General features: G+C 36.0%; 1 protein-coding gene across 7 annotated transcripts in view; it reads right to left on the bottom strand.

Annotated features, from left to right (window-relative positions):
• Positions 1–17,911, bottom strand: part of ABCC9 (ATP binding cassette subfamily C member 9) — a 129,112-nt gene that overhangs the window by 88,780 nt on the left and 22,421 nt on the right. For all 7 annotated transcript variants that reach the window (XM_060658159.3, XM_060658158.3, XM_078450033.2 and 4 more), the window contains 9 exons: positions 17,163–17,329; positions 15,921–16,163; positions 13,833–14,027; positions 11,836–11,988; positions 11,206–11,361; positions 8,029–8,163; positions 5,816–5,978; positions 1,379–1,419; positions 338–480 (listed from right to left, as the gene is read on the bottom strand). In XM_060658159.3, coding sequence (XP_060514142.1) covers positions 338–480; positions 1,379–1,419; positions 5,816–5,978; positions 8,029–8,163; positions 11,206–11,361; positions 11,836–11,988; positions 13,833–14,027; positions 15,921–16,163; positions 17,163–17,329 — 1,396 coding nt within the window. The remainder of the gene's footprint in view (positions 1–337; positions 481–1,378; positions 1,420–5,815; positions 5,979–8,028; positions 8,164–11,205; positions 11,362–11,835; positions 11,989–13,832; positions 14,028–15,920; positions 16,164–17,162; positions 17,330–17,911) is intronic.

A 17,911-nucleotide genomic window follows, 5' to 3' on the forward strand; every position in this document is an offset into this window, starting at 1 on the left:
GCCCAATAAGGAAGTAATTGTTAAATAAATTAGAGTACAGGACTTCAAAACAATAGACTATCGCAGAGCCAATGAACATCATGATCTTAATGAAGAGAAAAAATAAAACCAGTAAGTGAAATAAGGAATCAAAAGCTACATAAATTCAAAATTTTTACTTTAAAATCATAATTCTTTTCATCTAAAAATAGTTGTAAAAGACTGAAAAGTAGCATATTAAAATTTTAACAATGGGCAGTGATTTGAATGTTGTTCTTTATACTTTTTCAAATTTACTACCATGAGCATATATTACTTCCATAATCAGGCAAAGGACTCCAGACATTCCAGTGCATACCTTATGATGGCTTTGACTGCAAATCTGACCACTGTAGAGAGCAGGAACAGTGGGGTGACCAGGATATGAAAGAGAGACAGTGAAGCAAAGGCCTCTGCAGGTTTTAGATTGTTCCCGCTAGCATACGCGTGGGTAACAAACGTCTGTGCAAAGAAAGAAGTTCTTTAGAGAAAGTTGGAGAACGTTTCACAAATGCTTACATTCGATTTTAGAAACCTAACATATTCTGCTACCCCAATATGTCCATTACAAATATGAAAACAATTGCTTTATCCAAATTACTCCTGAGGAAAAATAATACTTGTTATTGGTAGAGTACATAATGGTTTACATGCCATCTTAGCAAGAAATTTGTGAGAAAGGCAGAATAGATTCTATTTATAGATTAGGAAACTGACTTCTGTCAAATTACTGAGTAGGGGGAGTAACTGTGAAGTGAACCTAGGGTTCTTAACAACCAGTCAGGTTCTTTCCAAGCAATACTAAATTTTCTAAGAGCAAACTAAGATATTCCATTGCTTTAGGGTCCCTATTGTGTATCTTTACTAAAATTGCCAACATTAGTGTTTGATGCAGATGTATTTACATTTCTAAATAAAATACGAGTTCCCAGGTTTGTCCTTTTAGTCTGAAATATAATGTAATCTTCTGGTTGTTGATCTAGCATGATTCTGATGTAAGGATGTCTGGGAACCAGGTTGTGGAGATGAGAACAGTTTAGGTCTCAACTACTATTAATTTTGCTCCCCAGGGCACATTTGGCAATGTCTAGGGAGTGTTAATGGTCTCTAACTGGTAGAAGCCAGGGATGCTGCTACCCATCCTCAGGCAGAGGAAAGGCCCTAACAACACTTATCTGGGCCAAAAAGTTCATAGTGTCACAGTCGAGAAACCCTGGATTAGAACTATTATGATGGGGACTGTAAAGAGAAAACTGGCAGAGGTGAAGTAATATATATTACCACCCACACATTCCTGCTCATGAATCATTTCTAAACACTGACTCTGTTCCATGTTCAAAAGCAAGAGAAAGTTTCTTACAGCAAGAACAGCTGCTATGGGGATTGCTGCGTTCATGAAGACTGTGGAGAGAAATCGAATATATTAGGTTCGTTCAACTATGAAACATTTTCAGTAACTTTAATGCATCATCTATTATTACTTTAACTTCCCTTGAAGACAGAGAGGACCAAGTGCCTTTTGTCTGGAGTCCACAAACGTTTCCCGGTTGGTATTTCCTTGTTTGCAGGTGTATGAGCCCTCCCCGCCACATGAGTCTTAATCAGAAAATATTTTCTATTACTGAAAAGCTGTTTTTAATAAAATGTTATAAACCGCAAAATTCAGATAAAATGCTCCTTTAGTGGTGCAAATTATTAGACTTTAACAAATGTGCATTCTTGAGGTGTTCTCTGTCCGTATTTCACATGGTCCACTAAACTAACTTAAATGTATGAAAATTAAGCTATTACACTGATAAAAAAAAGAATTTGACATCACTTCACATTCTGCCTCCAAAAGTGATATTTATTTTCACGTATAGACCTTTTTCTTAACAAAACAACTCCATATCCTGAACCCTCTGCTAGTTTAAATGTCTCTCCAGAAACATATTGCACTAATACTTGATACACATGATATGCATAACTGAAACAAAAACTCATAATTTAGTCTAAAATACTAGTATTTGGAGGTCACAATAAAATTACAAAGTCAAATTGATAATTTGTAGTTATATTTTTTATAAACCATAGAAGTTTAGGGGCCGGGGCTAAAAGATTAAGTGAATTACTAACAGAGTGAGAGCTAGAACCTAGTTTTCTTGACATGCAGGACAGAATCTACCCACAAATAAATCATCATCAGTCCTCATGATCCACTCTCATGAACTACCCTGACCGCTGAACACAGAATCAGATTGTGATTTTGCAGGTCCAGATGTGGCTTGGTTATCAAATCCAAATTCTTGTATAATACTGGGAATCCAAACACTGCTCTGAGTTTTATAACAGCACAGATGATGAGCCACATTTCTGCCTCCATCTTGTTTCTCAGGCTACTGTCACCCTGTTCTCTAAGTGTATTTCTTTCTTTTCCCCTCATCATTGTTTATAATTCATTTTACAGTCCGCATCTTTGAATAAGTAATCCCCCCTTAATGAGGAAGAGCAAGAACAACTGCTATTTGATTGAAAAAAACATTTATACAGCAATCTGCACCGGGTACATGTAGCAGGTACCCTTCCTATGCCATTACAAAGATGAGAATGAGAAGCTCCAGGTCACACAGTAGGGATTCAAACCAATAAAGACTGCTTGCCACCACCTTGCTCTGCTGCTGACAAGTCACCATCATTGAGGTATGATAAAAGAGTGCTTTACATAGTTCTCATATTTAATGATTACAACTACCACACACAATAATAAGAAAGCAGCTTAGGTGCTTAGGGTGTTACTTAGGTGAGTAACATGCAAGATTCCAAACTAGGAGGTGATAGAGCTTGGATTTAAACTCAGATCTATTAAAGAGAAAAAAATTTAATACTGTCTTCTCGTCTTTTACCAATGGATTAAATCCATAAATAGCACACGACCATTTGGCAATGGAGACTGGGAAATTGATAGAATTTCTCTTCCCTTCAGATATTATCTTGACTGGCAAGAACACTGATTCACAAAAGCTGGATCTTCTGTTCTACTAGTGAGTGTCCTGTTTAACTGCTTTTCAATATTTTCAGATACCACTGATTGAGCGCTTTTATGTTTCAGGTACTGTTCTAAACACTTTATCCACTTTATCTTATTTAATTCCCCAAGATCCTCTTAATACTTCCCAGCTTCTTGATGAGAAAACTGAGGTTTTACCAAAGACTGACCAAGGCTGTAGAGCTGCCAAGTTGCTGAGGCAGTCTTTCATTTCAGGTCAGTTTGCCCTGTAAGACCCAGCAGTAACCACTTTGTTAGACAGTTGACTTCCTGCTTTCATTATCTTTGTCTTCTTACGATGCTCTACAAATACTATTTATAAAATGTTTTTAACAGTTACTGAACAGTGTCACATTCACTGACTCATTTGATTCTCACAATATACCTGTGATAAGGATGTATTATTATTACACCATTTAAAAAAATTTTTAATGTTTATTTTTAAGAAAGAGAGAGAGAGAGAGAGAGAGAGAGAGAGAGACAGAGTGTGAGTGGGGGTGGGGCAGAGACAGAGGGAGACACAGAATCTAAAGCAGGCTCTGAGATGTCAGCACAGAGCCCAATGTGGGGCTTGAACCCACTAATCAGTGAGATCATGACCTGAGCTGAAGTCGGACACTTAACAGACTGAGACACCCAGGCACTCCTACACCAATTTTTAGATGAGGAAACTGAGGAATGGAGGTTGGTGAGCACCAGACCATTTGCCAGGTGCTTAGTATGAGGTAATGAGTATGAAGCACTTGACCTCGTGCCTGGAATAGAATCAACAACTCAGTCAACATGTACAGCATTCATTATTTTAATCTTTACTACAGTCCTACATGGTAGGTATTATTATCATCTCACTGTCCAGATGAAAAATATTGAGGTTTGGAAGACATAACTAACTTGGTGAAAGTCATACTGCTATGAAACGGCAGAGTTGAGATATATAGCCAGTTCTATGCATCAACCATAGTTCAAGTTCCTAATCCCCAAGAATACTATATTTAACCATATCACAGGGTGCCTGCATGGGTCAGTCGGTTAAGCACCTGTCTCTTGGTTTCAGCTCAGGTCATGATCTCACAGTTCGTGAGTTTGAGCCCCATGTCAGGCTCTGGTTAACAGCATGGAATCTGCTTGGAATATTCTCTTTCTCTGCCCCCTCCCACTTGTGCTCTCTCTGTCTCTCTCAAAATAAATAAACTTAAAAAAAACTTAAAAATGGTTCAACTGGAATTTTACACCATTGACTCAAGAATTCCTGCTGCCTATAATATACACATGCTTCTGCATTTTTACTTTCATGATCTGTTGTTTTTCTCCCCTGTGATGGCCTCTTCCGTCCTCTCCTTTTGTATCTGACATTCAAAAAACAACCCAAATCTCATGTCTGGAGACAAGCAAACTGGATTAACAACCCAACTCTGCCATTTAGTAGGTACATGATGTAAGAGAAGTTCAAGTTACTTAAACTCTCTCCACCTCCATCTTTTAATATATAAAACAGAGTTAACAGTGGAATCTAAATTATTGGAATGTTGGGAGATTAAATGGGATGATATGTATAAAGCCACTTATGCCAAAAATTGGCTGGCTATCTCACTGTATTTTTATTATTGTCATTATTTCTGGCTGCAGCCATCCTTATCATGAGTATTTCAGTCTATTGCAAAAAGCAATGTATTGTCAGGGTCAGCAGCTTCAAGTACTATTATATAAACAAGTGGATATCAATCATTTCATCTTCTAGCATTTTGACACCATATTAGCAGTGGTGCAGAGCTGGAAGATAAATCTCCTTCCCATTTCATTTCTAATGCATCAGGCATTAGGGTAGAATAAATGAGCTATATAAACCAAATATTTTCTCTAAATTTATTTCACAAAAGAAGTATTTGTAATGTCTAAGAACTAAGTTAGTTTAGAATTTGAGAGGAAACAATGTATAAATCTCCAAAACTTTAATTTGTTCAAGGTCTTGGGAACAATAGAGATAAGCAAAACTGACACATAAACCAAATCAAATGTTGGTGGTAGTAGTTCAGCTAAATTTGTAAGAAATGTACTAACATAAACGTAATTATTCTTGAGAGTACTCAGTGTCACTCTGGGGGAAAAAAAACAATTTTTTAAATGATTGCTTTATAAAAATTAGAGTTGAAGATAAAAATGCTCCATGTTTAAAAGTTCTTGAAAATGTATTGGAAAAGAGGGTTTTATGTGAATGTAATTTGGCTTCTTTTACTTGGAAGCATTGACATTTTTTTCCGTCGATTTTCAAAAATAGCATTCTAAGTATAATTTTCAAGAAAATATAATATCATAAGCTTCCAGAGATATAGGTAAGACAACTGCAGATAATTTTTGAGGATCTCTGGGGATAAGAAGGTCAATAATAATACAGTCAAATCAACTTAAATAAATAAATTTTTACTGGAAACCTATTCATCCCAACTGTAACTGGTGATGATTTCAATAGCAGGTACTGTACTCATCCCATCCCATTTTACAGATGAAAAAAAACCAAGAATTTTAGATGTAAAGTAATATGACAAAAACACGCATCTTATAACGAATCAAATTTAGGTCTACCTGACTCTAAGCCTATGCTAACTCTGTTCTTTAATTTAAATTTAAATAGACTCATGTGGCTAGTGGCTACTGAACAGCACACATGTGGAAAATAAATGGGCTTCCTCTGATGAGTAGAATGTCTCAGTGATCACCACCTAAGCTGAATAGACCACATGTTTTTTGGTGGTCCTTCTCGCCATGGCAACTTACTGGAGAGTGACGTATAAAGTGCAAAGGTTTTGAGACTGGATAGTTCTTTCATTCTTGTTTCTTCTACACTTTTACAAAAGATGTGCTCCCAGGCATACAACTTTAGAAGTTTGATGCCTTTCAATATTTCGTTTGTTTTCTTCAGTCTCTCAGTAGAATAATCCTATAAAACAAAGAAATAGAAAACAATGCACGCTGCATCCAAGTGACTCAAACAGGCAGGACCATATATATAACAGACAGGGATGGACCAGATCTTGATTTCTGCCTGGCTCTGCCACTGATTATGGCTTTGAGATCCCCGGGAGAAGGGGTCAAATCCTCTGTGCTTCCACCTCCAGGTGTAAAATGAAGAGTTGAATGAAATGGCTTCCAATTTCTTTCCACCTAAAACCTCTCACGCTCCTGTTACTTTGAGTTAAATAAAAGCAGTTTCTTAAGTCTCACGTGATTTCCTTGAATAATGTCTGCAGATAGTAATTATAAACATTTATGGAAATGATACAGAGACTTCCAATGCTTCCTTCTAACATCAAACTTGTTTTATTTTCTTTTCAGCACTATCACTCATACTTAGAAGAAGAGAAAACAATGAATGTAAGAAAAATTAGTTTGCTTCTTATTTGGGAATGTCAGGGTTGTGTATGCTCACACTGTGTGTGTTCACATTGTGTCTTCATAATACACTTTGTGAAACCAAGGGTATTCCCTTTAACTTTGAGAGATTTCCACATACTTCTTCATAAGCTCTTGTTTAAGGCCAAAATTAGATTTACTGATTACTAACAGTTTGGGTTAAGTGTAAAGAGATTTTTAGCAGTTACAAGAGCCACAATTTACTCAACCATTGCAATTTCCACCACCACCAAATACTAGAATTTCTAGTAAGGTACATTATGACCTATGAACTTTCAAAAGGAGCAGTGCAAGTGGCCAAAAGGCAGATAGGAGGGAGCAAAAGTAGCAAATGGCTTGGTTTTTATTCACCTTCTGGTCTCTACAGGGTTTTAGATGCCTATCACATGATTGTTACATGAGTAAATGAGTACAGTATGACCAGCTAAATGAAAGACGGATGTTTGAGGAGAGTCCTGTCTTCACTTTGTGCTCCTCTTCCTCACCTCTCTGTATTCATGTCCTAAAGTAAAGACGGGTAGATGGCTCAGACGGAAATAATGAGTAACGTCACCAGAAGCAGCAGAAAAACAGTGATGAAAACCACCTGCATGACGTGCAACTTGCTTGTCACAGTAGAAACCAACTTGGGCAACAATTCCATCAGTGGCAGCATCCCTATATTTTACGCCTGATTTACAGGCAGCCTTGCTCATATTTAATCAAACTTTACTTCTGAACATGCTGTCAACAATTTTATTATTTACAAATATTTCTTTAAAAGAAGCCAATTCTTGCTCAAATGAAATGATTTCATGGAAAACTGAAGCCAGAAGGGGTCAATAATTGGGCTTTTTCTTGCTTGCCAAGTTGACCATGAGCATACTCGGCCAGAGCAGCTGCGTGAAATACTTTAGTGTAACTCTGTAGATCATCACGTGGTTTGCTTCAATTCTAGGGATATTTCACTTCAGAAGCAATAAACCTGATGCTTTATTTATTCTTTGATCCAATTCTCCCATGTCAATAATTAACATGCAGGGGGTTCAAAATGGATGTAGATACATTCTCTAGACCAATGATCTAGAAGAAGTTCAAAGCCTCATCACCTCATGGCACAAAACCATCAGGAATTGTGATTCTGGCATTTTGAGTTTAAGATCATCAAGTCATACATTTCAAATCCACTTTTAAAAAGTGCACTTGCGGGGCACCGGGGTGGCTCAGCTGGGTAAGTGTCTGACTTTGGCTCAGTTCATGATCTCATGGTTCGTGGGTTTGAGCCCTGCCCCTGACTTTGCACTGACAGTACGGAGCTTGCTTCAGATTCTGTCTTCCTGTCTCTCTATTCCCCTCCCCCATTCGTGCTCTCCCTCTCTCTCTCTCTCTCTCAAATAAATATAAACATTTAAAAGAAAAGTGTTTTAAACATAAATACTTAAAATAAAAATGTAATACACATTTGCTGCCTAAGAATTGAAATGAAACATAATAATTTCCAAATTATTCTGAGTGGCATGTATTAATTTCCTATTATTTTGAAAATGAGACAGCTTACTAGATTTTCCTAGTAAAGTTTCCAAAAGATGTTAACTTACAAGAGTGCTCTTCTGAGCCTCTGCCAATTTTGTTGCGATGAAGTACTGAATGGGTGCCAGAAGCACAATGACAGCTGCCCCAACCAATGCGCTTGATCCAAGTAAATTATAGAGCAGAATCACTCCCATTATGATCTAGAAAGGAAAACATATGGAAAAGGGAAAATGAACAGGGGCATGGCCACTGCAGCATGAAAGGCAATACATTTTGGTGAAAGCATAGGATTTCTTAATTCTTAATTAATTAACTAATACATCTATGTGGAAGTCAACTCAACTATAACAGCTAGGTTTTACTATGATTTATTTGGGGAAAGCTAAGGAGTCAGAATTTGTTGTTAGGATGATGTTCTGTGCAACCGGTGTCAAACCAATTTGCTGCATGAAGCTACAGACTGGTCCTGTGATGCTTCCGACCTTTGAAGGCAGTCTTCACATTTTTAAAAGGACATGAAATGTTTCTTGAAAATGTTACCACCCACCGTAACTTTGATATTCCACGTTTTCATGGAATTGTACCAACTTTTCCAGGTGAGAAGGATGGAAAGCTGGAGGTGACATCATAATGTGAGTACTGGATGGTTGTTTGCAGACTAAAGGAATAATCTGAACTCCTCACATCCTCAATGATCCCAGAAGTCACTTGATGACATGAAACCTAGGCTCAATTAAAACTGTGGAGAAGCTAAAGGTGGCACCCCATCATACCTCACTTCCCTTTTAAAATTTATTTCCCTTGGGCGCCTGGGTGGCTCAGTTGCGTAAGCGACAGACTCTTGGTTTCAGCTAAGGTCATGATCTCAGGGTTTCGTGGGTTTGAGCCCCACATTGGGCTCTGAGCTGGCAGTACAGAGTCTGCTTGGGATTCTCTCTCTCCTTCTCTCCCTGCCCCTCCCCTGCATGCACTGTCTCTGTCTCTCTCAAAATAAATAAGTAAACTTTAAAAAAATTAAAAAAAAAATATTTCCGAAAAGCCAGGGCTGACCCACGTAAGCCAACCCTCTCAGGTTTGTTACTTTCTTCTTCTTCTTCCTTTAAAATTTAGGATTTGACCCTGCAATCTTCTCTCCTTGCTTTTCCCCCACAATAGCTCAGATTATCATGGCTAAAAATGTCAACTAATGAACTATATTCATGCAGTTAAAGCATTTAACTTTTGAGTGTATGCCAATGGTAACAGCTTAATAGTGGCCGTTTGGAGGCAAGCGCACATATTTACTGCCCAACCAATTAGGCTTTTTATGAATTCCAATCAAAATGAAAGTTTCCTTAACGTCACTCATGATGCAATCATTCAGAGGCAGCCTTTAAATTGTACCACGTAGGAGGCTACTTACTTGACTTGTATATAAGTACATTTTGATAAAATGAGACTGAGCAGATTTTATATCCTACTTTGTGTCAAGCACTGCACACTTTTGATTTGATACACACTTTTGTTTGACTTGGATTTCCATTTAGAACTAAAAAGGTGGGGCGCTTGTGTGGCTCAGTCACTTTAGTGGCCAACTCTTGATTTCGGTTCAGGTCATGATCTCAGGGTTCATGGGTTTGAGCCCCACGTGGGGCTCTGTGCTCACAGTGCAGAGCCTGTTTTGGATCCTCTGTCTCCCTCTCCCTGCCCCTCCCCTGCTCATGCTTGTTCTCTCTCAAAAATAAATAAGCATTTACAAAAAACAATTTTTTAAAGATAAAACTAAAAAGGCAAACAATACATTTAAAAACTAGCATATCTTCTTTATTATTGAATGCATTTTAATAAACATGGTACACAGGGACATAAGTGACAGACTGGATCAAATAAGATCTACAGTTGGGGCACCTGGGTGGCTCAGTCGGTTAAGCATCTGATTCTTGATTTTGGCCCAGGTCATGATCTCATGGTTTGTGATTTTTAGCCCTGCATTGAACTCGGCACTGACAACACAGAGCCTGCTTTGGATTCTCTCTCTCTCCCTCTCTCTCTGCCCCTCCCCTGCTCTCTCTCTTTCAAAACAAATAAACTTAAAAAAATAAGACCTACAGTTTAAGCTCCATCTACAGGATGCAAAACTCAAGGTAAACATATTCACCATCACACAGAGAAAACAGCTAAAAACATATCTTTTGCTATTTTGACCCAATTAGGGGGAAAATGCATCTTTCCTAAAATACTATTTTCCATTAAAAAAATAGCTAAATAGCCCTCCAGCTTGTTAGTGTTCCTACCACCTTATAAAATTTGGCATTGTATAATACATCAACTATTGAAACAATGGGATGGATTACAACTGTTTTACTTTAGAAATGCTATAAGAGAGTCTGTCAAAATAAAAGGGGTCAAGACTTGGCTCCATGACTTGCATGGATTTGGTCAACAATGATAACAACTAACAATTACTAAATGTCCATGAAGTACTAGGCACTGTGCTAAATGTGCTACACATACTAACTTATTTAGTCTTGATGATGCCAACAATTCTACAAGGCAGATACAGTTATCATTCCATTTTAAAGCTAAGGAAACTAATATTTTGAGGATTTAAACACTTGTGCAAACAGGGTAGAGCAGACATTTGAACCTAAGCAGGAGAATTTCAAACCCCACTTTCTTAACCTGTCAGAGCATTTCTGAGTCTCAGTTTTCTTCTCTACAAAAAGGGTATAGGGGGCACCTGGTTGACAGTCGGTTAAACATCTGACTTTTTAATAATTTTTTTAATGTTTATTTTTGAGAGAGACACAGAGTGTGAGTGGGGGAGGGGCAGAGAGAGAGAGAGAGAGAGACAGAGACAGAGAGAGAGAAAGAGAGAGAGAGAGTCCAAAGGAGGCTCCAGGCTCTGAGCTGTCAGCACAGAGCCCTATGTGGGACTCAAACTCATGAACGGCGAGATAATGACCTGAGCTGGAGCTGGACACTTAACCAACCGAGCCACCCAGGCGCCCCTAAACATTTGACTCTTGATTTCAACTCAGGTCATGATCTCACGGTCGTGAGATAAGGCCCATGTCAGGTGCCATGTGGGTGTGGAACCTGCTTAAGATTCTCTCTCTTCCTCTCCCCTCTCTCTCTCTCTCCAAAAAAAAAGCATAATAACATTAGCAAGTTCAAAAAGTTACCTTTTACTGAGCTAAATATTTCATACTCCTTTTGTTTTGTTTCCTCTGCAAATGAGAATATTACTTATATTGATTTACCTGAACAGGCATTGCCCATAGATTGGGACACAGGAACAAGAACCACATGAGCTGATTGGTTTCAATGGCAACCAAGTTATTGATCTGTCCCAGGGTCATCTCACCCATGGATAAATTAGATGTAGACAGCCTAAGAATTTTATTGTATATCATGGCCTGCAAAAAAAGAGTGTATTTGAAGCTCTAAACTTAATCAACATTATGTTTATTTACTTCCATTGAAAATATTACATTTTAAAAAAATTTTTGGAAAAAAAAATCCCTGTAATGACATCTTCTTCAGTCAACCACTATTTTCATTTTAGAATTGTTACTTTCAGTCTTTAGCTAAACACAAACCTAACTGGCCATATGATCAAAACATATATTTGACTTTAAACATATTGAAACAGAGATCATCAAATGAAAGATTTCAAAAGCTTTCTTAATATATTACTACAAAACTTTTTAAAATTCAGTGGGTCTACTAATTAGTTCTGTTTTTTTTATCAAGTAGCTCGTAGAAGTGTTGAAGTTGTAGTGTCAAAGTCAAACAGAAAGAGAAACAAAACTGAGACCCCCTACCCTTCCTGTCATTGAATGGCATATGGCATTTTCAAGAAACAAAGATCTTTCAAAGCTTGTACATACCAGCAGAGCTCCACGGAGGTTAATGCCAGTCTCTATGGTTACATAGTAGGAAGCCTGCAAAAATGTCCTTTGCAGAATAAGGGCCAAGAAAAGAAGAACTGCTAGTACATAAGCATTTTCAAGAAATTCCTTTGATGAAAGGGTTTCTGAAATCTTGTCCCAAAAGAAAAAGACATAAATTAGAACTGGTCTTTTCATATACCAGGTGTACAGATCACATTTATCAAACGATACATAATTCTTAAATATAAAAACTCAATGTCTTTATAATGCAGCAGTGGAATGAGCCAAGGTAATTTTGGTTTTTCTTCATCATGTCCACAGATACAAATTCAAACTAGTTCAATGCATAAAATCCCAAATTGATCATTAAGATTGCTGGAAATGCCTGATTGCAGTAAAAAGGTAAATTTTGATTTAAAAATGTACGTACATTTTCGGAAAAGATATATTCCGTCTTGAGAAGTAGTAATTGAAGATCAAAGTCAATTTAGACTGTAATTTATTTGACTTAGTCTAATATTCACATAATTTATATTAACAAGATAAATGATAAATGTAATTTGGCTATTGATTTCACCATGTTGACACTTCCAATGACAAAACACAATTTATAAAATTGTTTCAGTAGGAATATGACTGAAGTCATCATAAGGATATACAAAACTGATTGCTTTTTGTTTGGAACCATACTATGTGGTAACTTGGTTAGAAGTGAGAGAAAGGTAACACTCAAATAAGGACATCATGTCAGTTTGGGCAATACTGTTGTGGGTTAGATCCATTAAATTCTACTTCTGGTCCCTTCCTTTTCTTTCATGGGGATACATACAAATGTGTAAGTTCTTCCTTCTCAGAAAAATGTGTGATTAATATGTGTAAGGGAGAGGGATGATAGAAAAATTCTATGTGGAACTTATGGAATGCAATGAGGCTAGTAGAGACAAAACATCACAAAAGTGCATTCAATGGTGAAAATATCTGGTTCATTTCAAAATAACTGAACACTACTATATGCAAGCAAATGGGCTACACATTGTGAACACAGATATGAACAGTTCACAGTCATTCTGTTTAAAGAGCTTACCACCCAGAGAGATAAGTGTATCCATAAATAACATGCTTCCTTATAAATAGCATTTACAGCAAGTGCCAAGGTGAAATCAACAATGTGTTGGAGAGTATGAACGAGAGTCAAATTCCAACCAGAACAATCAGAAAAGCTTCACTGAAGAGATGGCATTTAATGTAGGCTTTGAAAAATGCATGAAATTTTAATAGGTGAAGAAAAAAGGACAGGAAATCAGATTGAGAGAATAGAAAAGGAAAATTGATTCATCTAGACTAGATTTTTCTATCTGTGAAACTAGGGAAATCAATTCTTATCTTAGAAACTAGGAAGTTCATGATGAGATTTTCTTAAGAACAGAAAATAAAAGACTATATTTACAACAGCAAATATATAGTATCTTATACCATATAGCCCCCCAAATATTAGCATAATATCTAATAAAAATATCATAATGTGACTTGCCCTTATCATTGTGAATCAAGGTGATGGTGTTTATCATATAAGAAAAGAAATATGTATATAGTACAAATCGCATTGCTAACATGATCGGTCACAGGCCTCTAAAAAAATGACTCAGCCATCCCTCATGTACTCATGCATGAAAATTCTTCTAAGGGTTGCTAAAAAGATCAAAGAAAATAATCAACGTGAAATTCCTGAGCATGGCTTCTGGCACACAGTAGATACTTATCAAATGCCTGTAGGCTTTGAATCTGAGAAATAATTTTGTTGAACAGATCCATTCAATGAATACATAAATACATGATTTTCTCTACAAGGAAAATTGTTTTCTTTGTTTTAAATGCATTCAATTCTCTGTAAATAAGACTGTAAGAACTGTTCATAGAACTGCATTAATAAAAAGTAACAATTACAATAAAATCTGCCAATAATATGTTCCCCTTCAAAAGCACCACAGACTTACTCCTGTTGTGTTATTTGTCCCATTCTGGGTTTCATTCACACGCTGAACTATTCCAGAAATACAGAGAGGTCCAGCAAAACCCAGTAAATCTGCAAGATAACGGAATGTGCTACTAAGCAGAATTGGTCGCCCAAATGCTCTGTACATTGCTAGCCATATAGATGGAGTCCGGTTTGGATGATCTGCTACTTTTTTCTGAAAGAAAAAAACAGATGAACCAAAGATAAAATGACTGGAGCGGCATTTAACCTCACCAACTATGGGCAATTCCTTATGATATTTCTGATGATATGTTAAGTTTATAAGTAAAGTTTATAAGTTTATAAGTAAATGTCCCTTTAGTATAGTATGCATAACCCATATCCTTGCACTCTATGCAAACAGTAGCCACTGAGTATGGAATAGAATGAGGAGTAAAAAGGCCATTTTCAAAGACTTTGCCTTATTTTTAGTTGTCAAAGGATAACCCAAAATTCTTAAGGCCAAATTAATTTTTTAATTCTCTTTGGTTTGGAAAATGTATTTCTGTCATGACTATTACCAAATACCATTGTATGGAAAAGAAGATAGTAAAATACTAAGATCAAGATTATTGAAAGATTAGTCAAGATTTGTGGAGTTATTAGATCACAAGAGATCTACTACAAGCTAAAGATATTTTACTCCAGATATTTTACTACAAGCTAAACAAAACAGATCATCCTAACTTCAAGTTGTTTCTCTTTCAGGTATTTCCTGTCTCCATGAATAGTAGTCAGTACTTTTTAAAGTTGTGTTAGACTTGTGTTTCCTAGTTATTCAACAAAGAAATGCAAAATTGAAGAATGGCATATATGCTTAAGCCAACTCACGGCTTCACACATATGTTGTTGTTTGTTGAAAGGATTTTATGACCTTAATAATCATAATTAAGTCTTAGAGAGGAGGTAGATAAAGTTTTTTCACTGTGGCAAAGAAACCAAGTCAATGGAAGATAATTCAGTTGTGTCTCATATTCATTTCCCTGTTAGACGAACAATACAATTATTTTTAAAAGTTTATTAATACAAGACATTAACACACCAAGTTCAAGCTGATCTTTGTAATAAAGAGTACTAGGAACACTTAAAATATGTTTAGGCTATACTCTTAATCTTTACTTTAGCAGAGAAGTTTAAAAAATATTATGCAATACTTTTCCCAGAGGTGAAACCAAAGAGATGACTCAAGTTCATTTGTAGTAACCATTTCCTGCAATATTAATTTCATAACACACATTTTTGACACAAAACAGAGGTCATTTTCATCATTTACCATAAATGCTTTGTTGTCTTGATTTAGAACAGACAAAACTCACACCGATTCACCATACCCTACTCCTTTCCAATGTTGTTGTGAATACCAATAATTTCAATTATGATAATATTTATAGATGACTGCAATATAAAATACATCTACCACCATGTATGGTGTACATGACTGTATAGAATGATTATAAGACAAACTGAAAATATCCAAAAACTCTATTTAAGGTGTTTAAAGTAATTATAAAGGCTCAAAGAAAGTACCAGAAGAGACCAGTTTTGACAAACATATAGGAATGGTAGACAACTTTATTTAATTCAGTTTCACAAGTTTGGAATACAGACTCCAAAATATAGTCAATAATTAATTTAAGGACTTTGGTTTCTTAAATGTGGTTATTAATGATATGATCTATTTTACTGTTATATAACAAAATTATTGACAAGATACTTGGAAAAGCTTCATAACAACAATTCCATGAATTATTAACATTATATGGGAATAACGATCATATATACATGACCATTAAGCTTAATTCTAACTTTCCAGTTGGTTTCAGAAAAAAGACAGTGTTCCCTCTATCCCTCCTCAGGTATGAACTGGGCAACTACCACAATATAACTTTATTTCATTGGCCCTTCTGGTATATTCTCATTGGCCCAATTCACATGACTCAAAACTACTGGGAAAGACAGATGAAGAAAATCTGCTCTTCCTTAACCATAGATATTTAAGCTTAGTGACTTTATATTTAATAGATCTATTTTCTACAATTATGGGCATGAAAAACAGATACTAAATTACCTTTTGTTCTTCATATGCATCTTTCAGGCAAACATAATTTGTTACTGCCCTCATTGCTATTGGCAATTTTCCAATTGCCTTCAGATCAATAGGCTTTTTATGAGCAGATATGATAAGCGTGTTCATCCACCAGTATGTTGCTTTTGACAATAAATTCACAAACGGTTGAAGAAATCTCACACCCAGATCTTGGAGGTCTTCAGGAGGCTTTACTTTCTGAGGATTCATGAAGAATACATATCTCTGTGGCAAGAAAAATTCCACAGAATGATAATTAACCCAATTCTTTTCCCACATATTAAAATAAAATTTTAACCTTTTCTACATTTTCATTTCAACAGGCAAAAATGTTTATTTTACTAAACATTTTCATTCCTTTGGAAATATTCTTTGAAATACTTTCCTTTCACTGTGACTAGATTAATTAGTTAAATACCAGAATTTCACATTTAATCCCGCTTGGAGACAATTCTAAAATTATAGATTATCCTTTTAAAATATAGTTATTGCTAAGAATCAGTCTTTCATGATATACTGTGATAGGGTCAATTAAATAAAGATTTTTACATCACTTAGGTTTTTTAAAATGTGTTGACACCATTATTGAGTCACTCTTTGATAATTCATCGTTTGGCTGATGTTCACTAACTATACTCCACTATTCCTTGCAGCTTCTATCTTGACATTCAGAGCAAACTCAAAGTGCTCTGGTAGAAATGAATATTAAAAAATTATTCACAACTATGTCACACAACATAACAGCATTATGTGATGCAAACTACAACAGGTTTGTAATAACAGACCAGGCATGACTCTTGGCTATGCGACTTTGGATATAACTAGAGTTATCACTGTAGAAGTTTCTTCATCAGTGGAATCAGTAAACATATTATCTTCTTTTCATTTTGAAATTTCTAGGAATACAATAGTTTGCTTAATATAGGTGTGCTTGGGACACATCATGGATGATGTAATTTTCTGATGCAAACAGTTTCATCTATAATATGAACTGAGATTAATGTTTGGCACACAATCATTCAATCAATATTTACAAATGAATAAATAGATGCTAGGGTTCTGGAATACCAATGGTCTGAAACTTAGTGATTAGTTCAACTTTTATACACATAGATGATACACATTTGTTTGTCTTCTTAAATACAAATGATTTCTGGCTGACTGTAATCTCTAATATTCAAGTCTTGAATTCTGGTAATTAAACAAAAATGATTAGATACTTACTCTGACCCGAATTACATTGATCTCCACAGCCATCAGGAGTCCATTCAAGATGACCATCATGCCAGTGATGCAGAAACGCAAGTCTGATACTCCCCAACCAGACTGCCAGTACTTGACTAATTTTATGGTTTTTGTAATAAAGGCCATTACCCAATACAGAAATAGGGCTGGAAAAATAAAAAGGAAAAGGAAAAAGATGCATTTTTTTCCCTGATTTTAAAAAACTTCATTGAAATTTCAATATAAATATCATGCTCTTTAAGAACAAATATAATTTTAAATATTCTATTTCCACATAATTTTATTTTTTAAGAAAACAACATATATGGAGTTTTGAACTAAAGGTATGGTGATGACTTTAAAATGCTAGTGCTTCTGGACGCCTGGGTGGCTCAGTCAGTCCAACTTCAGCTCAGGTCATGATCTCAAGGTTGGTGAGTTTGAGTCCCACATCGGGCTCTGTGCTGATGGTGTGGGGTCTGCTTGGGATTCTGTCTCCCTCTTTCTCTTCCCCTCCCCTTCTCCCTCCCTCTCTCTCTCAAAATAAGTAAATAAAACTTTTTTAAAAATGCTAGTGCTTCCACTCTGATTATATGTAATAGATGGACAGATGGAAAGAGACATGTAAATAGGAATAACCTACACTCCGGAACTTATGTGTAATTCTGTAGACTTTAAAATTGCTTTGATCTCCTGGTCTTGTTTTTTGTGTTTTTTTCTTATGAAGCCTCAATTATATTATATGAAGA

Source organism: Panthera onca, chromosome B4 (genome assembly GCF_046562875.1).
Source record: "Panthera onca isolate mPanOnc1 chromosome B4, mPanOnc1 haplotype 2, whole genome shotgun sequence".
Lineage (NCBI taxonomy): Eukaryota > Metazoa > Chordata > Mammalia > Carnivora > Felidae > Panthera > Panthera onca.